The following is a 27,158-nucleotide window of genomic DNA, read 5'->3' as shown; positions in this document are numbered from 1 at the left end:
CTACAGAATGGGAGAAAATTTTTGCAATCTACTCATCTGACAAAGGGCTAACATCCAGAACCTACAGAGAACTCAAATAAATTTACAAGAAAAAACAAACACCCCATCAAAAAGTGGGCAAAGGATATGAACAGATACTTCTCAAAAGAAGACATTTATGCAGCCAACAGACACATGAAAAAATGCTCAGCATCACTGACCATCAGAGAAATGCAAATCAAAACCACAAGGAGATAGCATCTCACACCAGCTAGAATGGCGATCATTAAAAAGTCAGGGAACAACAGAGGATGTGGAGAAACAGAAACACTTTTACACTGTTGGTGGGATTGTAAGCTAGTTCAACCATTGTGGAAGACAGTGTAGCGATTCCTCAAGGATCTAGAACTAGAAATACCATGTGACCCAGCCATCCCATTACTGGGTATATACCCAAAGGATTATAAATCATGCTACTATAAAGACACATGTGCACGTATGTTTATTGTGGCACTATTCACAATAGCAAAGACTTAGAACCAACCCAAATGTCCATCAGTGACAGACTGGATTAAGAAAATGTGGCAAATATACACCATGGAATACTATGCAGCCATAAAAAAGGATGAGTTCATGTCCTTTGTAGGGACATAGATGCAGCTGGAAACCATCATTCTCAGGAAACTATTGCAAGAACAGAAAACCAAACACCACATGTTCTCACTCATAGGTGGGAATTGAACAATGAGAACACTTGGACACAGGAAGGGGAACATTACACATCGGGGCCTGTTGTCGGGTTGGGGTGGGGGTAGGGATAGCATTAGGAGATATCCCTAATGTAAATGATGAGTTAATGGGTGCAGCACACCAATATGGCACATGTATATGTATGTAACAAACCTGTACGTTGTGCACATGTACCCTAGAACATAAAGTATAATAAAATAATAATAATAATAAAACCTACCCCTTGAAATTTATACTTTCTTATCCACATTCCAGTATCTGGAATATGATGCTGTTTGACAAATAATCATGTGCTGTTTGGAAGAGGTCTTCTTGACAGTTGCAACTTATGGAAATAATTATTTACCTGCTAAAAGTGTTAAGGTTAAAAAGGAAGTACCTTCTAAGAAGCCGAAGAAGTATTAAAGATTCATAAACAAGTTATATTTAGCAGCATTTAGAGAAAAGGAACACAAAACCAAAAAGCAAGCCCCTACCAAAAAAGAGAAAACCAGAAATACCAAAAACATTACTATAATTAGGCATTTTTACCTATATTTTATAATTCCAAACACAAGGGGCAAAAAAAATCCTCTATAAATGGAAGTTCTTTAGGTGGTTCTAGGTATCTGCTTCAGTTTTTAACTCTCTTCACAGTTTACATTTATAGAAATATAAATATTATTTCTTAAAATTCACATTTAATACAAACTTTCAAAAGTATTTAATTGTAGGATAGCAGCAATGAGAAGGCTTTTAAATCTAAGAACCTACAGGGCATGACAAGAGCAATTCCTAAATCCAGATAACGATTTTACCATTGCTATGTATAAGCTGCCATTTGTAGCAAGTTTTACATGGGACATTATTGAACATTTTGGGGAGTGGGGGAAAAATAAGAATCTACCTTATCATCTTTGATTGCAGACATGGGTTCATGACATGTCACAAAGCTACTTTCTCTGAGAGCAGTTAGTATCTCCAAACCAGGCTAGAATTTCTAAGGGCAGTCTTGCCTTTTGGTGGATTAAGTAATTTTTTGATGATACTTCCATGTTTGGGGGTACATTGGCCCATTAAGATGAGCACCAAGGAGAAAATGGAGAAGTGGCAAAGCTCTAGCAATACTCTGCTGCTCAAAATGCTTTTGACACCTGAGAAAGAAGTAGGTGGTTTTGAGCCGGTAAAATGCATACACATATATAATAGTAAAACACCATAATTTAATGTTTTCTATGTGAATTCACAATTGAAATATTGTATACTATGATACGATTAATCTGTGCAAAATTCTTTGAGGTAGAGCCTTATTTAAATTCTTCATTCGAATACATACACTTTACATAAATATGATCCTCTCAGAGTTGTAAACAAAGTTTAGAAATATGGTAAAATCTCTAGAATGATCAGAGGTAATTTAGAGGCAAAGTGGCCTGTTCAGTAACTGACATTTCAACAGAAGGTCATAGCTTCTTCTGTTGATTCATGGAATGGGGTTAGCCTGTGGATAGACATTTTTACTAATATACACCGATTACATTCATACTACAGAATCATATGTTAGATACCAGAAGATAATCTTAATCTTTTGTCCTCTGCATACACTCCTATTTGGGTACTTAGCATGCCACTGCATTTACTCTTGATGACATTTGTCTTCCCAACTAGATTTTAAACATCCTTGGAGGAAGAATCATGAGATATTAAAAATCTATAAATATGTTGGCTCTTCAGAGCTAATAAAGGATAAAATGTACCCAGTAAGAAACCAAGCAGTATTTACAGCCAGCTATTAAGAATCTTTTCAAACACTAACTGCATATACTCAGAACTGAATTTGTTGTTTTTTGCTCTAGACCAAGTTTTGGACTTCATTTCCGAAGTTCGAATTTTCTGTGTCACTAGTAATGTCATTGACGATGACAGTGTGAATTTGCTCTGCAAGAGTACAAAGATCGGCTATTTTTAGACCTTTAATCAATGTGTCACATGCATCTTTCTTTCCATGAAGTTGATACCAATTACGAAGCAGTTGAACTTTTTGTTCTGCTGTGTCTTGGACATTGTCATTCTTGATCTCATCTATTTTGGCTTCACTGACACCATTCTTTCGAACAAAGTCTCTAACTTGACTTAGTGTCATGCCTCCAGCGATAGTGGTGATATATTTACTCAAGTCAACATCTGAAAAATAGAAAATAGTCTAAAAATTTGTTTTTCTAAATGAAATTCTCATTACTGAAAACCATGTTTATTTCTTTTTTTATAGTACTTCAGAATATAGCTAAGTCCTAAAGATCTGTGAAGGGCTGACTGGGGGAATACAGAAACAAGGCAATCTTGAGTTCTAACTCCAAATCCTGCCATGTACCCAGTAATTTGTTAAATAACCTGGGCACAATATATAACATTTCTGTGTCTTCTTTTCTCATTTATAAAATAAGAGGATTGGAAAAGATCATCTATAACATCTCTCATGGATCCAATGATCAATGACCCACAAATCTAAAAGTATAAGCAAAGAGTTTATGATCATCTTATCCCTAAATCACAGATCAAAGAACAACTGAATGGAATCATGTATGTTCTTACAGAGTTGGGTACACTGATAATACCTGAGTCTACAGTGCACTTTAACCTCTAGATCCGTTTAGGCAGGAGTTCTGTAATACATCTAGCTGATTATGTAGGAGAAGTTTCTTAAGCCTCAGACTATTGTGTCCTATTGTTACTTGATTATTTTTATCTATGAGTATTCATTATAAATTTAAACAAATTGCTTGATAAATGCTTTATGCTGAGCAGGTAGAATTGTATGAGAAATAACAAGATCCCACAATATGTCACCGAAAGTAGCAACATTATTTTACTCTGAAATTGGCCTATTACTCTAAAGGAAGCCATCTCTATGAAATAAAACAATAAAAGCCTTACCAGATAAATTTATTGCTGTTTCCTAGAAAGCAAAAAATGGAAGCAGAGAAAGACAAATAAAAATATATCTTTAGCATATTCTAAACATAAACTTCTAATTTTTCCTTAATTCGAAAAGAAGTACCATCAGTTGCTTGAAGTATAAAATTAGGAAGCTAGATTAAGTGATTAAGAAGCATACTTTTACCATTCAATTTTTATTCTGAAAGGTTCCAGCCTTGCCAGAAACTAAGCAATATTGTCTCAGTTTTTAAAGGCAAGAAACCTAAAGAATTCATAAAATAGGTTGAGGTTATTTTTCATGTAGACTTATTAAACAATAAATATAACCACTCTAAACTTTTCTTCCCTGTAACTATTCTTATTTTTAATACCAGAAAATGGCTCAAATTGAAATTTTTTTTTACCATATTAATTTAAAGAATCCTAACTCCCACTGAGCCCTGGCCCCAAATAAAATAATTCCATTAAGCGCAACAGGTTTCTTTTCTTGGTGTATTTCTTGCTATCTGAAATGTACTGATACCATGTTGGGAAAAGATATGGTGAGATATAAGGTTAACCAGCAACCAGAGAAAGTGAAGCCTTTATGACAAACTTTAAGAGCAATCTCTTTGCTCAGGCTTGGATACTGAACCCATGCCTGGTTCTGCAGGGATAACAACAACACGGAACATGGAGGTTGGCCATGTTCTTTTTTCAGCTCATTTTCAGCACACTCTCAATTCCCTCCTTTGTTGATTCTTACGGTTTTTGTGTAGAAGCCTACTTTTAAATTGGGTACCATATCATAATTCATCTGTGAGGCCCCTTTAACCTATGCATACACAAACACAAGCAATGTTTAAATAAAGAAAGTAACAGGCCAGATGTGATGGCTCACACCTATAATCCCAGCACTTTGGGAGGCTGAGGCAGAAGGATTGCTTGAGGCCAAAAGTTTGAGACCAGCCTGGGCAACAAAGTGAACCCTGTCTCTATAAAACATTAAAACAAAATTAACCTGGCATGGTGGTGCATGCCTGTAGTCCCAGGGTCCCAGCTAAGGCAGGAGGTTCACTTGAGCCCAGGAGTTAGAGGCTGCAGTGAGCCATGACTGCACCACTGCACTCCAGCCTGGGCTATGGAGCAAGACTCCATCTCAAACAAAATGAAACAAACAAACAAGAAACAAAAAAGTAAAAGGAAGTAACAAAAAGCCAAATCACTAATTTCTCTATTTTTTTTTTTTTCAAGGAAAGCTGATACCTATTTCAATACCTACAGGATTTAAGGTTGTAGATTCATGAGGACCTTGGTTTTCCTTTCTGTGCTTTCTGCATGCTTTCTTTCTCACCACTGAAAGAACAAAGACATTTTATCAAACTCAGGTCTCAGCCTTGTAGAATGCATGTGAGAACTTACTTTCATACTAAGAGAAGTATAAGAAGGGAAAAGGAGAAATTCATAGAAACTTAAAAGTGGCCAAACACCACAGGAGGCAGCTGATTTTGAAACTTCCGTAGCACTAAGTCAACTGTTCTAGTGAAAGGACATATCTTAATTAGTCATCGAATTACCACAAACTGGCCTAGCATGGAGATGGTTTTTGACTTATATGGTAAGCACCACTCCCTGTCCAGCAAAGATGTGGACGGCAAGACTATGGCAGGACACAGAAGCTGCAGGAGAAGCAAGTTAACATCAATTTGCTATGGATGCCCAGAAATTGAAATACGCACACAAATAACTCAAGTATACATACTCAATAGGTGTATGCATTAACGTCAACGTGAGATAGAAGAATCTGTATGTCTCTGAGCACAATTACAGTGTTTAAATATCCCAAATGTATTTTCAGCTAAACAACTGCTAATGGCAAGGCAAACTTTCTTCTTCAACTGAACTGAAGAAACAGAGAATTGTTCCGACAGAGAAGGGAAAATTGGATATTACTAAGTTACCAAAAGTTGGTGTGACCCTGTAGTTGATGAATGACTTAAAGAGATTTTTCTAGACTAATTATGATTATACTTAATTTTGGCTTTTCTACTGACTCTACCGAGTCACCTTTGTATAACATGTGTTCCCATAGTATTTTAAGTTAAGGAGGAGAAATAATTTAAAACAAGCCATTAGGCCAAGGAAGAGGAGGCAGAGAAGTACAAGTTTTTTAACCGTTCCCTGCAATGTGTTTCTTGGGAATGCCTTTGCTTCTTGTGTTCTCTTTTTGCATAGGGAGATCTCAATGAATAGTGAAGAATTACTTCTGATTTTTGGCCAACTCCACTGCTGCAGAGAACCCTTGTTCATAGGAAGGATTAGAATACCACTCAATGCCCCAAAACCGTTGCTCAGAAACTAGCTGAGGGATAATTTCATTTGTCCTTATCTATCAGCTCTCAAGGCTGCATTCGGAGGCAAGAAGTTAACAATACATAAATCTACCAAACTGGTAGCTTTTTATAGGTAAGAATAAGGCAAATCTTTGTGAACTACTTCCCAAGTTATTTCAATCTGCAGTTTGAACAAAGCAAGAACTTACCATAAACAATTGGTGGAATTAGGAGAAGAAGAAGACACAACCACAGCAAATTAGATCTGGAATCTGTAGGTTGGAACATTGGACATTTTATATGAAAATAAGCAATCTTTAAGATTAAACAAAGGACTCTCAAATAATCAAGAGTTACTGGTTTTTCTTCACATCTTTTCATGGGGATGAGGGAAAGGAGAATATAACCGTCAAAAACATAATTACCTTCCTCTTTGCACTTGGTGTTGCTGGTGAGTGTGCATTCCTTGATGATTCCATGTTTACATCTAGAAAACAAAATACAGGGGAAATTCAAAAGCCTGGCAGAATGATTCCTTGATCATTTTCAATGGCATGTTATAAATTAGGGGCCATTTTATTCGTCTTTGCATCTCTGGCAAACATATTCCCTCAAATATTTCTAGATTAGTATCTAAAGCAGGCACAAGTTGATATAATTTGGATGGCTGGATGAAAAATATCATAAGGAATGACTCTGTTTTAAGATTTCAAGAGTTAAAGGAAGATAGGAAAATAGTGACACACAAGAGAGATGAAGTAGACACAAAAATAAACTTAAACCTGGTAATAAACTGAACACGTAAATCCTACAGCTTAAACTAGCTCTTAACTGCCAATAGTAATTCCAAAAAATTCCCATAGCCGAGAAAATGGTCAGGTGATAGCCATGCCCATGATGCCGCTCAGAGAGGGTACTCAGCTGGCCCTTAGAGGCTGCTACTTTTAGCATATGGTGGTGATCAGGAGACTCAAGAGGTTCATATATGATTTCTTTCAGACAGACAGACATTCACAGTCAGGTTGTCTGAGTTCACAGCCTCTGCCTGTTACCTGACTAGGTGAGCTTGGGAAGTCAGACTGTCATGAGCCTATTATCTCATCAATAACATGGAAGTAATATTATCTATTTCAAAAGGTTATGATGAGAAGAAAATTAAATCAAGATTATGAAATATTTGGAACTACTATTATTGTTATTATTTTACTAAGTCAGTTGCTTCCCCAGTGCCTACCTAGCCTGTCATCATAGGGGCATTCTCAGACACTTGGGGCCAGGGGAGAGCCTGGGACAACTGTACATAAAATTTTCCTAGCAAATAAAACATAAAGCATCATGTCCTTAATTCTTAAGCCTATTAGCTTCCCAAGATGAATTACAAGCCAGGTTCTCTAATTTTGGGTCAAAACCAACTTCTTTAGCCTGAAAGACAAGGCCCTTCATGATTCAGCCCTGACCCCTTCTTAGTCTTTCCTACACTCCAGCCATGTACTCTGTTTTCCTGCACTTCCTTTGTCTCTTTGCAGCTGCTGTTCCCCTGCCTATAATGTGCATTCCTTCCATGTGCACCTGTTAATGCTCTTTCTTTTCTTTCTTCAAGACTCAAGCCATGAGACACATTCAGGTCTTCACCTCCATCTCCTCAGGCAGAGCTGAAAAGTTTTCCTGTATAATTTGTAACACCTGGAACATAAGTCTCTTCTGATGCTATTCTCATGCTGTTGAAACACAATAGCCATTGCTTTTCTTGACTACAATAATAGTAGTTCCAAATATTTCATAATCTTCTGGACTGATAGCTTGATGCCAGGCATGTGTCTGGCTCACATCTTTAGCTTAAGTGGCCAGCAAAGTGTCACCTACACAGGAAGTGTTCACTAATGTTTAAACGAGCAGTCATCTAGTTGCTTGGTGGCAAAGCAAGACTAGAACTCTAATTCTTAACTCGCAGTCAGTGTTACTTCCCTAGGAAAATGATAACTCTCATGTTATATCTAGTGGTTTAATCAGAGAAAGACTACAACTTACTTGGTGCAAGGGTCACAGTGTTCACATACAGCAGAGTTACAAAAAAAATTTGGTTTACATCTGCACTTGGTATTCTGGGTCCGGGTGCAGTTTATTTCCACTTCTAAGCCTAGAAAATCAGTTTGGAAACTATTAGTTATAGCGGCTAATTAAAAGTGGACTATGAAAATGGTGGGCAGGAGCTGGATGGATTCTTGAGATCCACTGCTTATATCAACAGTCACAGCACGACACCAGTAATACAGCTGGTGTTTAAACACGGAACAGGAAACCCCAGGTTGAAATGGCCAGCAATCATTTAGCAGACAAACCAAGACAAACCTCGCCATTGCTTAGATGTCTCCCCTGTTCCTCTAGTCTCTAGACTTAACACTCAATGGGTGACTTGGGGACTGGCAGCATCAGCATCACCTGGAAGCTTGTTAAAAATGTAGAATGTTAGGCTTTACCCTAGATTTACTCAATCAAGCCAATACCAAGGCCCTCACTCAGAGACTCTGATGTAATTGCCTTGAGGTGGGACCTAAACATGAAACATTTTTAGTAGCTCCCAAAGCAATTCTAATGCACTGCCAGGGATGAGAAACACTGCTTTATGGGCTGAATAGGCAGGGGAAAAGCTTTATGTCCAGGGGTTTCTCCATGTCAAACAAAACTAGAAATACTTGTACTATATTTTAATCTGGGCCCTTAGAATACATTGGGATATCCATGAAAATTCAGGTCCCCAGCTGGAATTATCAGAACAACTAAATCTCCAAAGAAATGGGGAGCATTCCTACCCAACTGTTGGATTTCTGTGTCCTTGTATCTGCAGGCTTCTGAGCTTTTTCTGGTCATGAACAAGCACTATTATACAAGCATAAGTCAAGGCCAGAAACAAAATAATTTCTGAGGTTTTGATTTGAGCTGATGACCCCTGTCCTAGGGTTCATATTTAGTCATTCTCCTATATCTGGAAGAATTGCCTAGACTTACTCATAAAGGTCTAGACCAGTAATTAGCTCGGTACCTGGTCCTGTGGTACCCTAGCTACCTGTCCTTCCCTTTCCTATGTGTCAACATAGCACCACAGTAGGCCTCAATTTCAAATTGTCTTATAAATGGTTCTACATGGAATTCCAAGACTGATCTCTTTCAATTGCTTTTTAAGACTCTTACCATGTCCTTCGTCACACAATCTGCATCTTCTGCATTTGGAAGAAAAATGGTCTTTGTCTGTGTACTCCTTCCCTTCTTGGCAGGGCACGCAGTCTGGTTCATCCCCATTGACTGTGCAGTCCCTAGCTTTCCTTTTGCCTGCCCAAGGGAAAAAGGAGCAAGTGTATGAACAGGACACGGGCAGGTAACAGGGTGGGAAGTATGCAGGGATGATAGACAATAAAACTCTTCTAAAACACACGGGGAGCGGGGTAGGCTAACGATATATAAATACAATGGGGGAGAAGATTATTGTAAAAGTCATGTCAAGAGCCAGGAAGTCTCCCAAGACAAAAGCTAAAAGAGTGACTGAAGCCCATAGAAATAGGATGATTAGCAACAGGAGCATACAAAACAAAGGAAGGTTAGAATGACAAAGTGCACTGCACGAAATGCCTTTGCCAACAACCAACTTCCTTGGAGAAAGGGGAGAGGTTGGTGGGTATATATTCAGAGTGGGGATAGCTGTTACTGGCCACTGAGGTTATCAAACTGACTCACATTGCTCTGACTTTTCATTTAACTTTCCAAAGTCCACAAACCCTGATAAGAAATAGTGTAATAAGGAAAAGAACATTTGAAGTTTTAAAGGCCTTGGTCAAATCTTGAAGAGCTATAAAATCTTTAACAGTGTTGTTTTCGCCAAGCCTAAATTTCATCCTGCGTATGACAGAGATAGTAATATTTCCCTTGCATTGCTGTCAGAACTGCACTCGGTCTGCCTAGTGAGCACGACAGTTCTCTTTGTTCTCCCCTTTCTATCACTTTTTCGTCAAAAGACAGGGTACGTACTGACGAGTTTTGAGAAGCATTAACATATTTATACCAAAATTTATTATCTATCAGGCTTGTTATCTTAAAACAAATAATTTTAAATAATATACACTATTTGCATTAATTTACTTTCAAAATAAAGTGAGTCACTGTATTGCTATTAGTAAGCACCATGCAATGTGTTCTCTTAAAAAATTCATTTATCTGATAGGTATTTATTAAATGTCTATTAAGTGCTAGGAACTTTTTAGAAGTTTGATATTATGCAGGAAATAAGATAAAGCCTTCATCACCAAAGACTTCACCTTCTCAGGATGCAGGTAGACAATATACAAATAAATATATTGATATCAAGTGCTAAAAAATGCTAGAAAAAGAAAGCTAGATGAAGGTAAGGGAATAGAGAATGAAGACGAAAGTGACAGAAAATTCCAAGAGAAGTGTCTCAGAAAAACATTACTAGTGACTCTAATTGTTAATGGTATAACTAGTTTTAAAAAAAATAAGCAGTTTAATCTGCTCTGCTCACCTATACAGCAAAATTAATTTCTGCTGTGTTTCCTAGGAACATGAATTCCTTAATAACTTCATATATTCTTTTTTATTCTTTTTGATAAAACAAAATATTTACTACATGAGCAAATTATGACATGTAAATATATATGCTATTTTAGTAAGTAAAGACAATAGTCTGTCAATAGAAAAAAGACAAACTGGAGATTCCCAGAACAAAATTCAAAAATAGTGCATAGGGCTATATAACATTGTAGCAATATTTAAAGAAAACACAGCCCAAGTCCAAGTATAATTTTATTTTTTGCTAATGGTATTTTACTGGTCTCTGAATGAATTGGTCTCTTTAATAAATTATCTTGCAGAATGTGCCTAGCACAACATCCTTGGTATAATGGAGATACAATAAACCACAGGTTCTTTGGTTCCGCCAAAGTATGAAAACAAAATTTATTAAAATAAGAAAATAAGTAGTTGTTTAATTGAAAATCAGATTTTAAAATACATTTTTTAGTATAATGGTACATATGCTTATTACAGAAATGTTGGAAAAGGCAGGAAAGTATAATAAGAACTTATGTATCAGGCCGGGCACAGTGGCTCATGCCTGTAATCCCAGCAGGTTGGGAGGCCAAGGCAGGCAGATCACCTGAGGTCAGGAGTTTGAGACCAGACTGACCAACATGGCAAAAACCCGTCTCTATTAAAAATACAAAAAATTAGCCTGGCGTCGTGGTGTGCTCCCGTAGTCCCAGCTACTTGGGAGGCTGAGGCCGTAGAATTGCTTGAACCCAGAAGGTAGAGGTTGTAGTGAACCGAGGTCATGCCACTGCACTTCAGCCTGGACTACAGAGTGAGACTCCATCTCAAAAAAACAAACAAACAAAAGACTATATATCAACAATCTTGAGATACTGCCTGTTATTTTGTTGCATTCCTACGCATATAAATACATACATACATGTATATACATGAGCATACACATAACAGGTATGTGTGTATATATATGTATAATGTGTATATATGAAATATGTAGGCAGTATACCACAGAATCCTTCTTATTGAATATGATGATGTAGGGAGGACTTCTTTGACCATTTAATCAAAAATGTCAATTTACATAGGAAAAATTTACATAGGAAATAATTTAAAAATACTGTAAATATTTTATTTTAATTTATAAAATATAACTTTATAATCATTTGACAATTTTGTGATATAGAAGTTATTAGAATCCCAGGTTCTTTCTTTCTTAAGTCACATCCATAATGCATCACCTATAATTTCCTGTTTGTCTGTTTTTCTCTTCCTTTCTTTGTTTTATTCTCCCCCCTGCCTCCCTTCCTTTTTGATGAAATGAAAACATAAACATACCAATAATCTGTATGAATGGCTTTAGAGATTTTTGTGATTTTTCCTACCACTTAACTTTTATTTTTCCCTTACAAAATTCATCAACAACATTTTAGCAGCTCATCTTTACTAATATTCTCCAAAGCACTGAACCTAATTTTCATAGAAATAAAATCTGTCTTTTCTCTGTATTTGCATTTCATTAATTTATACAATATTCAATCAAATTACATAAGAATATCACAACACCAATGAGCGTAAACAGATTTGGAAGCAACTTAAATATTGATAAGCCTAAAATCCAACAAGAGGGAATTGAAGTGGGAAGAGTATTTAACATGGTTGGATGCCATCCAGGATATTTTCTAGAGGAATCAGGGAGAATCAGTTAATCCAGCCAGATCAGTTGGAAATCACTTAAGAAGATTTATATAATTGAGGATTATGTTAGAAATGTATCAGAAAATATGACTTTGTTTGATACATACTATTTCAGTCTTTAAATATTCCAAAATTTACCTAAGGAATCCCACATCATATTGATAAAGAAATATCATGCATGCAATATTTTCCTTTATTTTTGATTACTTTCTCAAGGTATTTTCTTAAAATTTAATTGCTATCTTAGCGAGTATAAACATTTTTAAATTTTTGACGCATATATCCAAATGTCTTTCTTAAAAGTTTATAACAATTTACTTCACTTCTTAAATGAAAATAGAACAAAGCAAAACCAAAAAAGCAATAGACAAAAATCCTTGATAGTTTGATGTGCAAAGCATATTTTGTTCATTTTAATTTGCATTTTAGGTTTTAAAATTATGAACAAAGATTTCAATTCATAGGGCAAATTAATTGTGCTTAGCAAGTCATAATAAAGCCAGGAAGCCATTCTTTATTTGTGTCGGAGAAGCTTTAAGTGTAAATGGATTTAAGTAAAATGGGTTGGGTTACAGGGGAGATTTTTCCATAAGGGTTATTAAAATCTGGACAGGAAGCATACGGAGACTGGTAGAATCTTTTCACAAACAGGACCCATCATGTTTTGCAGCTTGAGTGCTGGAAGCCTGGGAGGCCAACCATGAAACCTACTACAGTCCTTTTCTTGTTCTACTAATCTATCACATGAACCCATGTGCTATTTTCCTTTTTTTGACTCTACTCAAAGTTGAAGAAATGTTTGCACAATTGCATTTTGCTTAGCTTTTAATTTACCAGTGTTTGAAGGATTTCTCATCTGAAATTAGTTTGCCATTCAAAGTATTGATTTAAAAAAAAAAAGCTGTTGGTTTCTGCCTGTTGCTTTTCTTATTCATCTAGTTATTCAGCTGCAAAATGCAAATATATTTTGCAGGCTTCAGTGCCAGGACAGCTTTCTTAGAGACCTTCTGATTGAAGGGAAGTGCTGAGACATATCCCTTAAGAGTAGAAGTCTCTTGCTTTCAGAGTTCCACTATTGTTATGATAGATGCTAATCAGTTTTGGCATGATAAGCTTTCATATTCACAAATGAGTCATTTTCGCTTAGGAGAAAAATGGAGCCAAATAGACCAATCTTCTCATTTCAGAGTTGCATGTCACTTGTAAATTAAATTTATCCATAACCACATCAAATAAGCGTGCTAAATATAAATAAAACTCATCTTTGGAAAATAATTTCATAGTTGTTTTTCTCACAGTTACGCTATATAATACAGGAGAACCAAAAGCTGTAAAATTATTATAGCCATGATTACTATGTGCTACTCCTAACTGTGACTTTCACTGTAATCTCTGGATATTTTGTGTAATATACCTGGAGGACAGGGGTTACGGCAGAATTGGCCCTCGTGATGCAGGCCTTCCAAGTTCTGAGTCTCAATTGTAGTAACGATCTTCCTCAATTCAAATCCATTGGAGCTGATATCAGTCACTTGGGCATTAACACATTTGGACAATAATGTAGCAACAGAGGTAAGAACCTGTAAAATAAAAGCATGAAGAGAATTTTATTGATTTCTGAAGTAACATGGTAAACAAGTTTTATTGATTTCTGAAGTAAGTAACATGGTAAACAAGTGCAATCTGCCCAAAATTGGCAGTATCGGCTGTGCACAGGCAAAGCCAACGTGAGGGCTCTGTTGTCTTTCAGATTTCTCTCCGAGAAAGCAGCAGGTCACCTGTATAGCAGTTCAGACCTCAGGTTCTTCAAACCACACTAGAAACAGCACCATGGATGATAGAAACCAGGTGTTCTAACGTGAACAGGGCCTCCCACTTATTGCCCTGTGTTTGTGGGTAAAATCAATTACATTCTCCAAGTCTCAGTTTCTTTATCTATAAGCTGAAATAACCTCTTCCGCATAGGTTTGTTGTGAAAATAAGTGGAATAATGCACTTAAAGCTGTTAGTACAGAACTTGGCACATAACAAATACATGCCCAATAAGTGTGCTATTTTTATTATTAAAGTTTCAGTGAGGGGGAGCATAGTGCAGGAGGAAAGAGAAAGTTCAAAACAACTGTGGTTTGAATCCCAGGTCTGCCACCAAAGATGAATATCCGAGAAAGACAGAGAGAGAGAGAGAGAGCGAGGCCCCCATGGGTATAGTGCCCTGCCCTCCTTGATATACCAATTTCACGCAATATTTAGGAGACAGTATTATTGGGGGAGCACAACTCCTGGTTTAAATCGCCGAGTACTCAGGTGACAGACTACACAGAGTGCGAGAAATGATTTGTCCAAAAATTCAGTTAAGAGTGGCTAACAAGAGACTCAGAGCCAGGACTTCTGGCCCAAATCTGGGCTGTTTCATATTTGTAGAATAGTTTCCTAAATATTTTACTCCACCTAGGCATGCAAACAACTCCATTTGTTTATAGACAATTATTGGCAAGAAGCCTGCAAAGAACCTTCAAAACAAATGGATGCTGGGGAAAGGGGAGGTGTTTGGCAGGAATTTGCTAAGAATCAGAAGTCAGCCTGAAGACCTCCAGTCTGGGAAAACTGTAGCAAGACCCCTAAAGCCAGGGCTCTTGCTGGCAGGGAAGGCAAAACTTGCCAGCCCCGCCCAGAAGCTTGGGAAGAAGCTGAGTTTGCATTTCCCTCCCTCCACTTTCGGCAATGAATTTCTCAGAACAGCCGTGACCATGATTGTAACCTCTGGCAGGGGTGAGGAAATGGAATGCATAGACAAATAGTTAGAAGCTGGAAGTCATCCTATGCTAGAATCTGTGCATTCCCTTTGAATCTCTCAGAAACAAGGACACATGAAATTTGTTCTTTGTATCCCATGACAAGAAACTGAGAGAACAATTGGATATTCACCCATTGCCTGCAGCATCAGTGAGGAAGAATTACTTTTCATAGCCAACCAGGTTACAGGGTAGAAGAAATGATGCAAGAATTAGCAGACACAGAAGATAATGACTGACGCCCTGCCCCAGCACCACGCCAGTCTAAAAGGATCTCCACACTTTCTCAGGACTGGTCAGCCCCGGATCTAGCATGGCAGTTACAAATAGAGCAACAGCTCAGTGACTGAATTAAACTAACTATTGGAAGAGATATAGACCCCCATTCAGGCTTATTCCAGTGTCAGTTTGGCAAATGGATTTGAAAAGGAACCAAAAGAAGAAGAAAAAAACCCCCCAAAACAAAATAAAAGTATATTACCGTCTTAACCCCTGTTTTTACTGAAGTTCAAAGCAAACAGGAAAAGACTTTTAAAGAGCAGCAAAAAAAAAAAAAAAAAAAAGCATTCAGCGGTGAGAAATGACAGCCCTCAGCATGGCAAGAATGAGTAGACAGATGCCTGGAACAGTCAGTGAGAATTCTCAATTTTGAGCACAGCATCAGACTGCAAACAGTTTGTTGTGACAGAGAGAGGCAAAAGCAAGCTTTACAGTCATCACCGTGAAGAGAATTTTACTTTGGTGTTTTTTGTTTGTTTGTTTTGTTTTGTTTTTGTGGGTTTTTTTTTTTTTTTTTTTTTTTCAGATGGAGTCTTGTTCTGTCACCCAGGCTGGAGTGCAGTGGCACAATCTAGATCTCGGCTCACTGCAACCTCTGCCTCCAGCATTCAAGTGATTCTCCTGCCTCAGCCTCCGGAGTAGGTGGGATTACAGGAATGCGCTACTATGATGGCTAACTTTTTGTATTTTTAGTATAGATGGCATTTCACCATGTTGGCTAGGCTGCTCTCAAACTGCTAACCTCAGAAGATCCTCCCGCCTCGGCTTCCCAAAGTGCTGGGATTACAGGCATGAGCCATCACACCCGGCCAAGAGGATTTTACCTCTAGGCAAAGCCCCACAGGAGAATTTCTTCAATATGACCATTGTGCTCAGCTACTGCAGAAAAAAATGCCCTCTTGATGAGGGGGTATAACGGTGGTCCAGAAAATTCAACACTAGAAGCTTAGGGATTAAGAAATTGAAAAGCGAAAGAAAAGAAGGACATTTCAAGAAAAAAAAGTTTCAGCAGTATATTATCTTTTAACACACAGAAATTTTAATGGTGCTTATTTCTAGTTGCTAAGACTATTTTTTTCATTTTGCTTAACTCATCTTTTCTTGATAACGCATATGTGTTTGTTGTATAATAAAAAAATTTAAAAGGTAGCAGGGTTGTGTTGAGCCTAAAGATCTATACTGATTTATCATAATCACCTGTGTTATTATTTTTTAGTAAAATGGAATATCTGGGTAATAATGGTAGTAAATCTATAACAGCAACTTAGTATTCGAAAGGTGGAAAAAATTTCTAAACCTTTGAATTATTAACATTTAATTCTTTGTATAAATTTTGGGTTCTTTTGCTCTTCTAGCTTTCTTTGGTAGTCTTATAATTTTACTAAATCAAACATCATAAATATTAACCTTTGTTTAATCGGATATATTTTCTTAAACCAGCATAATCAAAGCCATTTTATTTCTCTTTGGTCCACTAGGGCTAAATATATCACCACTCATTATAGCAACGTTGTTTGATGGTAAAGAAAATTCTCTTTTATTTTTGAAGTAAAATTATTGGACCCAAAAATATGTTACACTAAAGAGAACTTTTTAATTTTTGAAATCGAAAGCTCAGTTATACAAATCACCAGAAACTGGTAACTACAGTTTGCAGTAATTTCTGCCTCTGATGAAATCTTGGTTTATTTTTTCTTAAAGAATACTTGCCATGGAAATGTATTTTATTAACCACACCCTGATAGATCCCCATGTCAAAAATGCAACAGGAGCTGCTGGTTGCCAATGAGACAATAAGATAAACAAAAAGTGCCTCATAATTTAGCATCTCATTGTGCTGTTACTGAACTAGGAATAAACAGATATGTTTCTCAGAACACTGTCTCTTTTTATACTTCTAGAGATGACATGGGCTAACTTTCTTGTGTGGCTTATAAACTGAAAAAAATCTAATAATGCAGTATTGTTTAGGCACCCATAGAGACTACTCTGGGGAGAAAGACACATATAAGTTCTAGGAGGTCTGTCATAAAATATTATGAATATTATTTTATATTTGAACTGAGTATTTTTGAAAGTGCACTTTATTATATAAGTATAATGGTTACCCTTCTATACAAGCTTAATAAAATAAAATGCTTAGCTTAAAAGTCACTTAGAAATGCATGTTAATAGATTTATCTGAAAGTTAGACATCTCAAATTGAAAATGGACATTTTAACCCCTGGCTTTGAATTTCAAATAGATTGATGAAAATAGATGGGTTATGGGGTTCTACAGGAAAGAGTGCTCCCCACCCCAATCCTCTCAGAATGCAGCAAAGAAGTAACAGAAGGCAGAGGGGTACTTGAGAGAACAGTAGAAACAGAAAGTGAGAATTTTTTTTTTTTGAGATGGAGTCTCACTCTGTTGCCAGGCTGGAGTGCAGTGGCGTGATCTTAGCTCACTGCAACCTCCGCCTCCTGGGTTCAAGTCATTCTCCTGCCTCAGACTCCCGAGCAGCTGGGACTACAGATGCTCGCCACCACACCCAGTTAATTTTTGTATTTTTAGTAGAGATGGGGTTTCACCATGTTGGCCAGATGGTCTCGATCTCTTGACCTCATGATCTGCCTGCCTCGGCCTCCCAAAGTGCTGGGATTACAGGTGTGAGGCACCATGCCCGGCCGAATTTTTTTTTTTAAAGGGGGGTGTTGACACCACCCAGTTGTCATCCAGTTAACTTCTAAAATTTTAAACAATTAAACTAAAAGTTGGTATCTCATTATATTTACAATTTAGAGCAGAAAGGACTTTATAGATGACCTAGCCCAAACCCCTTTTCTGTTAGAGATGGCAGCGTCCCAACTGGTGAAGTGACTGGCCCGCAGCCATGCATCTAGCAAAGGAGATTCAGAACTGTCATGGGCTAAATCGTGTCCTCCCCTCACTCCCAAATTCATATATTGATACCGATACCCTAACTTCCTGAGCCTCCGAATGTGACAGTATCAGGAGATAGGGTCTTTACAGAGGTGATTAAGTTAAAATGGTGTTAATAGGGTAAGCCTTAATCCAATGTGACCTTTTAAGAAGAGGAAAAGGTGACCTTTTAAGAAGAGGAAATTTGGTATATACAACTTCCAGAGCTCTTGTATTTGGAAGGCTGGAAGGGTCCAGACTTTGGAAGAGTGTCTTGGCTTCACTGTTTTTGTTTTGCTTTTTTTTTTTATTTTTAGCTAAAGCTATATAAACCTTGCAGATTAAACAGTATACACTTCTAAATTTGAAGAAGAAGAAGACGAGGAAATTTGGACACACATACAAACAGAGGAAGATAATGTGAAGACACATGGAAAAGAAGGCCATTTACAAGGCTGGAACAGATCCTGCCCTCGTGGTCCTCAGAAGGAACCAGTCCAGCTGGCACCTTGATATCAGGCTTCTAGTCCCCAAAACTGCCGACCCAGTCGGCAGTCCTAAGAATTTAATATAAAGAATGAACTACAGTCTCTTGATTCTCTTGGATTCTGGATTTGTGAGACATTAGTGGTACATATAAACTTGGGATCCCTCACAGCTGAGCCCAAGAATTTCCCATCTTGGATGATCACTGAGCTAAATAGGCAAGAGATTTCCCATGGTCTTCGGAACTAGAATTAGCAGGTGCCAATATGAACTGGAGCTACTTCTTTCCAGACTTATTGGTCCTGCTAGGCTGGGTTGAAATCTCACCACCCTCTACTGCTGAGGACAAAAACGGAGCAAGAAATGAAGTTCCACTGACTAATTCTTCTTGTCTGCTTGTAGACTTTCAGGTACTTATCAACACTTGAGGAAAAAGAAATTCTAAAAGACGAATAGTTTATTATTGAATAGTTTAACATTTCCAATAAGATAATGCATCTCTAATATATCTGTGTAAAAAACAGGGATATAGTGATGCCATCTTGTCCTACTACATTACTGAAAACCTGAAATAGAAGTAAAATAAATTTTTCTACATGAAAGAGATAAGCAAATATCCCATTTGTTTATATGTTTTTAACATGTGTACATAAAAATATACATGGTCATCTTATCCCAGGGATGTCCTCTTTCTTTCTTAAAGCGAATCTCTGGAAAGTCCAGGACAGAGGTAGTTGAAGCAACAGTTTCAAGTTACTGATTAGATCCATGACTGGCCAAGCCATAAATAAAACAAAACGAATAAGCCTAGGAAATTCCATCTGAAATTACATTTTGAGTTTAGTGCTAGAGTTAGAAAAATAGTTCTCAAGACCCCGACAGACATCAGAATTCTGTAGTGATGCATTATTTATTAAGGCCCCCACACAGACCTAAGGAATCAGGATCTCTGAGAATGGGGAAGTGCCCTTGGTGACTTTGATGCTCATCACAGTTGCAGGGCAACTAGGTTAGAGGAAGCAAAAGCTGAGGTTAGCAGGTTACTACATTTACATGTGAGAATATAAGAGTTTTACAGACTAAAGGCATCTGTGTTCAGCACTTGCAAATCAGAATTTGACTTCTCATGAAGAAATAATGACCCTTCCAAAAATAAGCCTGAAGAGAAAAGAAATGACCTTTGGGAGAGGAAATGGGTAATGTGAGGGCTATAGAGCCCTAAAATACAGCCCCAGAGTCCTTACAAGCCCAGAGGGGCCACCTGGGTCATACAAGAATAAAGCAACCTGGGATAAGAGACTACAGAGAGAGGGAGGGGCTTGGGACCAGCTCTGCCTGGTCCCAAGGAGCAACCATTGCTGAGCCCCAGGGGAATAGGGGCCATGTGGTATGGGAGCCCAGATCGTCCACTTTTCAAACGAAAGCAAAATCCCCCAACACTTAGATGGTGATGACTAACACTAAAAATAAACAAATGCATGTGTGCATATATACATACACACTTTATCTGCAGGCTAACAAGACTGCCTGTGGGCAGTATAGGCCCGGGTTTTTTTGTATTGTTTTTTATTTGACAAATAAAAAATTGTATATATTTATAGCATATAACATGATGTCTTGAATTGTGTACATATTTTGGAAGATAATTAGCTAAATTGAGCTAATTAACATTGGGCATTCCTTCACATACTTATTCATTTTCTTTTCTTATGTGTGAGGAGAACACTTAAAATCTACTCTTAGTAATTTTCAAGTATACAATACATTGTTATTAGCTATAGACATCAAGTTGTACACTAGATCTCTTGAACTTATTCCTTCTAACTGAAATTTTGTATCTTTTTGTATCCTTTGACCAATATCTCCCTAACTCCCCCCAACTTTGCCCCCTACCAGCCTCTGGTAACCACTATTCTACTCTCTACTTTTATGGATTCGAATCTTTTAGATTCCACATATAAGTGAGATCATGTAGTATTTGTCTTTCTGTGAGTATAGGCCCAATTTTTAAAATCAAGCCTAAATCCTTACAGACATTCATGTGAAAAACAACAACAACAATCAGTTAATTAGGACCAATGATCTCTTTGTGCGAATGGCTAAAAACCAAAGCTAAATCCTCAGCAGAAAACAAGAGCTTTCACCCACATACTCTGACTTCCTCTCACTCTCTTCTTCAAGATCTCTGCCCTCACAAATAAAATCTATTCACATTTCTCACATCTTATATTTTTATAGCCTCACAAAACACAGAGGTGAATAGAAACACAATGCTGCCTGACTTCATCGAAGGACAGGCTGTCTTTAATGAATCCAATGTCAAATTGTCAAATTTACTCTAATTTTGCCTGTTTATCCCAGTCCATGCCTTAACACAACCTACAGTAAGCTTGCTCACTTTGCTGGGCTGAGTATATCTGCTGATTGAATTTGTAGTCAGATTTGCTAATTTAAAACGCTGGCCTTGCTCTAAAGGTATAATTTTTTGTTTGTTTGTTTTCTTTTTAGATGGAGTCTTACTCTGTCGCCCAGCCTGGAGTACAGTGGCATGATCTTGGCTCACTGCAACTTCCGCCTCACAGGTTCCAGCAATTCTCCTGCCCCAACCTCCCGAGTAGCTGAGGTGACAGGTATGCCACCACACCCAGCTAACTTGTGTATTTTCAATAGAGTCGAGTTTTCACCATGTTGGCCAACCTGGTCTCAAACTCCTAATCTCAATTGATCCATGATCCACCCACCTTGGCCTTCCAAAGTGCTGAGTGACAGGTGTGGGTCATCCGCCCAACCTAAAGGTATAATCTTATACTAAATTCACTATCATTTCTACTTAGTGGGACTCAGGCAAGTTGTCCTATATAACTATGATTGCTATTTCTAAATGCCTAAAGATGGGGTGACTGGGCTGTACAACAGTTTATTTCAAATCAAGAAAGCAGTTGTGATCAAAGGGAAGAACCACCTCATTTCCTTCCGGGGAAGGTGAAGTTACCAATCTTACAAAAGTCAACTTCTCTCTGATTTGGGCTTTACTACTCACACTGTCACTTCAAAGACAATAAAGGTAGGCAAGTGGACTGAAGATTTGTTCCTGCTTGAGACTGAATTGAAGATATTTAATTGGTGTTAGAAGTCTAACTATATAAAAAGCTAAAGACTTTTTTTAAAGCAAGGATTTTCCAGAAAATAAAGAGGATTTATTAGTTAAATGTTATTTTTCCACTTTTATGAATATATATATACATATATAGCAAAAATAAAATTATACACTAAGGTTCTTGTAGTGTTGTACCTTATAAGGAAGTACAAGGTACAACATATAATATTATGTTGCTTTTTATCAAGTTTTAAATTGTCTTATTTTATGATTTTTCATCATAAGTACTACAATTTTCATATGTAAGTTCTATGAGTAACTTTTGGGTAACAAGAAAAAGTCATACACACACACACACACACACACACACACACACACATATATATACCAGTACACTTAAGAAATGCTTTTTTCTAATAGTAAATTATAAAAATAAGTAATAAATAAATTAAAAAGTAAATAATAAAAATTATAGTACACTTTGGGAGGCCAAGACGGGCGGATCACCAGGTCAGGAGATCAAGACCATCCTGGCTAACACGGTGAAACCCCGTCTCTACTAAAAAATACAAAAAACTAGCCGGGCGAGGTGGTGGGTGCCTGTAGTCCCAGCTACTTGGGAGGCTGAGGCAGGAGAATGGCGTAAACCCGGGAGGCGGAGCTTGCAGTGAGCTGAGATCCAGCCACTGCACTTCAGCCTGGGCGACAGAGCGAGACTCCGTCTCAAAAAAAAAAAAAAAAAAAAAAAAAATTATAATAATCCCAGCTCATTTAATAAATGCTGTCTCCATAATGTATCCAAGAAAAAGTACAAGATAAAAATTATGCAGAAATAGAAAAAGGTTTGTGTAACATTCAAAGGAACAAAAAGCAGACTATATATAGCTCAAATTAAACATGCAATTATGTATATGTGTAGACAAGGCTAGGAATTTATAAGTAAAATCAAAATTCTTTATATTAGTTGGGTGAGATAAAGTATAAATGTAGTTTTTAAATATTTGCTTTTTGTTTCACATTGTCTGGTCATTTTTTCTATATTTACCTATTTAAAAAGAAGAAACCGATGGGTTCACTCTCCTATATTTGGTTTCAAGTTGCTTTTTGTCAATTTCAAGTTTTAAGTGGTGTTATTTCATTTTTCACCATAAGTCAGTAGTCTTTAGTCCCTATTACAAACCATGTGCTCACCAAGGGACTTTTGGAGCCTAAGATAATTCGCCAAAAGCAATTAACTTCCTAGGGGCTTTCAAGTGGGGGGATTTCCTTACTTAGGTTTCAGACCATCTCTTAACAAAAAGTTATTCTATCAAACTGGCAGTTTACTCTGGTAATTTGGCACCCCTAAAGCCTTCTAGTAGCCTTCAAAGAGGTTCCTTTGAAACACTGACACTTCTTCTATGTGTTAACATGAGAGTATTCAGAAGGAAATTACTTGTCCAGTGTCTCAAAGACCTTACTCAGAGACAACGTCTAAATTCCAGATCTTCTTTGCCTCTAATTATGTCATCTTTTCCCCTCTCTAAACTCAGTGGCAAGAAAATTTTTTTTTTCCAAATTAAAGTCTAATTTGCTGCTAAGGGTGGTAACTGTATTTCAGGCACGAACATTAGAGGATTTTTCATTAGTCTAACTGTAGCTGGTAGTGGGGGTGATGCCATTTATCAATTTAATTTTTGCTTGCAAGCCTTGCCATCATTTACAAATTTGGGTTTTTCCATCCTGGTTGCTAATGTCTTAATTCACATTTATTATTTTATCGTATTTATAAGACTTCTCAAGTCCTTTGCGATGTAAGTACAGCCCATTAAAAACAAAAATAAATAGCCCAATTTATGTTCATCAAGTTGGCTTAAGAAAAATTATTAAATTACAAATTAAACTACAAAAATGATTAAATAGTCCCTTTTATGTTCGTTGGGTTGGTTTAAGAAAAATGATTAAATTACAAATTAAATAACTTTCTTTATTTTCCTCACAAAACTATTCTGTATGGTTACTTGTAAATACACAGCTTTATTTTCCAAAGGCCCTCTTCCTTCCTTTGACCATAAGATAACCATTCTAAAAAATGTAAAGGAGATAAAACTGGCTGTCCAGTGATTGCCTGGCCAATGTCCTAAATAATGCAAGACAAAACCTGTTGGGGCCCAATAAAATAAAAATCCATGGACTCTCAGAGGCTTTGGAATTCAAATGAGCCTCATGGATTCACATCCCTTCAATTAGGCATCTGCAAGCTGGCATTTCTGAGCGAGAGACTTTCTAAAACAGGCTGCTCAAGTTTCTTGGCCAATAACAGGGTCATGCACAATTAAAAAAAAAAAAAAAAAAAAGCAACCACAGCTATTTCTCAAACAAATCTGTAAAGTAAGTTTTTTTTCTGTCTCCTTTAGAAATTTGCCAACATTTTGGAATTTCTAACTTTGTTATTGTTAAGTGTCGAAGTGAAAACACTGAGAAATAGGAAAGAGAAAACTAACACCAGGAAGGCTGAGAGAAGGAAAGAGAAAGAGAAGCAAAAGGGGTTAAGGATGGGGATAATTGTTGACTATGGTTATCATCAGAGTCAGAGGACTAGGGGAAGAGGGGAAAAGCAGAAAACAGCTCCCCACCCATCTACGTCCAGCCCATTAATAGAATTAAAAATTTGCTTCTGTATTCCAAGTAATTCGCATTTTGCATCCATTTTATTTATTGCTATTACTAAGAAAGCAGTAACCGTGAAGGCATAAAAGCAAACATTTTCTGGAGACGCATGAGGTGACACAAGAGTGTTGAAACTTCTTTAAGGATACAGGCCTGATGTCAGGCATGTCATGAACGCAAAACCAATTTCTGTGTAACCAAATTTAAAAGAGTTCTATTAAAGGGGATAAATGGAAGATATACCGCAAAATGTAAAAAATGATTACTTAGGTGATAGGGTTATGTCTGATTTTTGTATTTGACTCATCTGCATTTATAAATTGTATTTAATAAGCCTTAATTTCCTAGGCCATATATCATATACAAATATTATAAATTATACCAAACTTATAGGTATTATAAGATGTATATATACAAAATGTATGTGCATATATGCGTGTGTGTGTGTGTATTCTTTCAGAAAAGCAAAGTTTTCTTTGGGCTTTAAACACACGCAGCCTCTGGTAAAGGTGCTACTGGTACAAAAGTTCAACAAGCATAGCTCCAAGCTTTGGCAATTTTCTTACACTTTGCTAATACTGCTGTCCATGAACTAAGAGATTTTCAAAGCAGCCAACATTGCATTAGTGCAATGGTTAATAACAAGGGAGAGAAGAGTGTGGTCTGAGATTGTATAAATGGTTTCTCAATCTTGAATCATAAATTTTCTCCAAGGAAGTTTCTAAAGAAGCCCAAATAGTGCACATTATTTCTGAAAGGAACAGGAGGATTTTTTTTTTTTTTTTCTAATCATAAAATGGACCCAGACATCTCAGCCTTTTGGTGTAATCTGGATATCAGATGCAATCAGGGAACAGCCTGAGTTTTGGAGTTAGAGCTGAGTTCAATCCCCTATGTGCCATTTACTAGCTGTGTGATCTTGGTTGAATTACTGAAGCTCTCTGAACCTCATTTTGCCATCTGTAAAATGGGGATGTGGTCATCTTCCCCACTACATGGCTCTCCTGGGAATCCACGGAGAGCACATTTGTAAACATTTCTCTCGCTATGCTTGGCACTTTGTTGGGGCCAAAAAAAAAAAAAAAAAAAAAAAAATCCATGGACTCTCAGAGGCTCCGGTACTCCAATGAGCCTCCTGGATCCACGTCTCTTCGATTAGCCATCCGCAAGCTGGCATTTCTGAGCGAGGGACTTTTCAAAACAGGTTGCTTAAGTTTCTTGGCCAATAATAGGCGCCGGCTTCTGTGTGGTGGGAACGGGTACCACCCCAGCAGGAGACCAGGCAGAAACTACCATGGGAGTGCAAGCTAAGAAAGGGCAAAAGAAGAAAGAGAAGGGCAGAAAAACAAAACAAAATGAAACCACTAAGGCAGCGACTTACAGTGTTAAGGAGAGAATTCCCGGAAGGGAGACGACAGTTTCTTTTTCTGTGTGACAATAAAAAAAGGTAAACAAGCCTCCAGAAACTCATTCAGCCCCTATATAACTTTTTCGAGAAAGAAACAGTGCCGTTCTTCCGAGCCCTCCGGTTTAACCACTGCTTCGGGGCTGACTTATTTCCTACGTCTGAGAACTGCCAGAAAATGAGCAATATCTGTTCTGAAGGCTGCAGGCTCTCTCCCCGCCCCCGCGGGGCGGCGCGCGCTCACCCACCAGCGCCGCGGCGGATCCTTGGCTTGGCTTGTCAGGGCTTGTCCAGGAGTTCCGCTCCTCTCTCCAACCGGGGTCCTCCTTCAGCGACCCTAAAGCTTCCCAAACTTCCGCTTCAATTCCTGTCCGCCCCCCACGCCCACCTCTACGTGGAGCACAGTGGTCCCCGAGGAGTACCGGAGCTGCCCCGCCTGCTCCGCGGGGTCAGCACTTCGCATCAAGTCCCTAGAAAAGCGAGTCCTCCAGCGTTCTGAGCACCCGGGCCGGAGGGAAGATCCTAACAGCCCCCGGGAGCCAGTCTCCAACACCTCCGGCAGCAGCCCGCCGCTCCCAGGTGCCCGCGTGCGCCGCTGCAGCCGCAATCCCGCACGCGTCCCGCGCCCGCCCCACTTTGCCTATCCTCGGGACTAAGAACGAGTAAGCCTCCACCCGGGGAGGAGAGGGCTCACCAGAGGTAGGAGGGTCCAGATGCCCAGCATGGTTGTTGAGCAATCCTCCGAAGTGAAAGAGCCTCCCCAACTCCGCACTGAGCGGGTCCACCAACCGCGGGAGAAGCGGCAGCTCCGCCTGGGCAGCCAGGGCTGGCCTCAGGGTGTGTTCCGTGCCAGTGCCCGCCTCCGGCGCTCCAGCCAAGTCACTCGTAAACCGCTTCCCTCACTCCCCAGAAGCGTCTTTGAACACCTGTGTGTCACTCTTGCGCGAGATCAGAGACGAGCTCACGAAAAGCCCCCGTGGTCAGGAGGATGGGAAGGAAGCCTCTCTGGGGAACGCCCGGGTTGGGGAGGGCTCCATTGATTCAGCAACTTGGCCTGCGCGCGGATAGGGAGGGGGAGAAGTCAGGGTGAGGAAGGAGTCAGGGTTTGTTGCACAAATGGGCATTCCCCGTCCCGGGGCGTTCCTGCAGTGGCTGGCAAGCTCACTTCAGGTGAGGACCACGAGAGCCTGCCTGCTGCCCTTTCTAAAGACTTCGGCTGCAGTTCAACCTGCGAAGTTGAGGGGGTCTTGAAGGAGAAGGCAGCTCAGAGTGCACAGGTCCTGCCTGGGTGCACAGCCTTGGCTAATTGCTGGAGTCAATCAGAGGAAGACTTGCGGGGCATT

General features: G+C 38.4%; 1 protein-coding gene across 2 annotated transcripts; it reads right to left on the bottom strand.

Annotated features, from left to right (window-relative positions):
* Positions 1 to 1,226: 1,226 nt before the first annotated feature.
* FAS (Fas cell surface death receptor) lies at positions 1,227 to 27,158 on the bottom strand. Of its 2 annotated transcripts, none has more exons than XM_010379606.2 (9): positions 26,510 to 27,158; positions 13,621 to 13,786; positions 9,147 to 9,284; positions 7,986 to 8,094; positions 6,383 to 6,444; positions 6,167 to 6,229; positions 4,907 to 4,980; positions 3,643 to 3,664; positions 1,227 to 2,892 (listed from the first exon to the last, which is right to left on the bottom strand). In XM_010379606.2, the coding sequence occupies exons 1-9, from the start codon at positions 26,537 to 26,539 to the stop codon at positions 2,561 to 2,563; spliced, it is 996 nt and encodes a 331-aa protein (XP_010377908.1). In that variant the 5' UTR covers positions 26,540 to 27,158; the 3' UTR covers positions 1,227 to 2,560. The 2 variants fall into 2 exon arrangements, with proteins under 2 accessions (XP_010377908.1, XP_010377907.1); XM_010379605.2 differs by lacking the exon at positions 26,510 to 27,158 and adding an exon at positions 25,792 to 26,468.

The sequence above is a fragment of the Rhinopithecus roxellana genome, chromosome 11 (genome assembly GCF_007565055.1).
Source record: "Rhinopithecus roxellana isolate Shanxi Qingling chromosome 11, ASM756505v1, whole genome shotgun sequence".
In the NCBI taxonomy this organism is placed as follows: domain Eukaryota; kingdom Metazoa; phylum Chordata; class Mammalia; order Primates; family Cercopithecidae; genus Rhinopithecus; species Rhinopithecus roxellana.
The sequence above is the reverse complement of the archived record's forward strand: the minus strand, read 5'-3'. Positions and strand labels throughout refer to the sequence as shown.

Bases quoted from the DNA above. Each gene is read 5' to 3' on its own strand.
- FAS (XM_010379605.2), bottom strand. From the start codon at position 25,881: ATGAGTTTCTGGAGGCTTGTTTACCTTTTTTTATTGTCACACAGAAAA. The intron at 3,665-4,906 runs GTAGGTATTGAA...TTTGCTTTCTAG, and splicing joins AATCTACAACCTTAAATCCT to GAAACAGCAATAAATTTATC. The intron at 2,893-3,642 runs GTAAGGCTTTTA...TCTATTTTTCAG, and splicing joins AACAGCAATAAATTTATCTG to ATGTTGACTTGAGTAAATAT.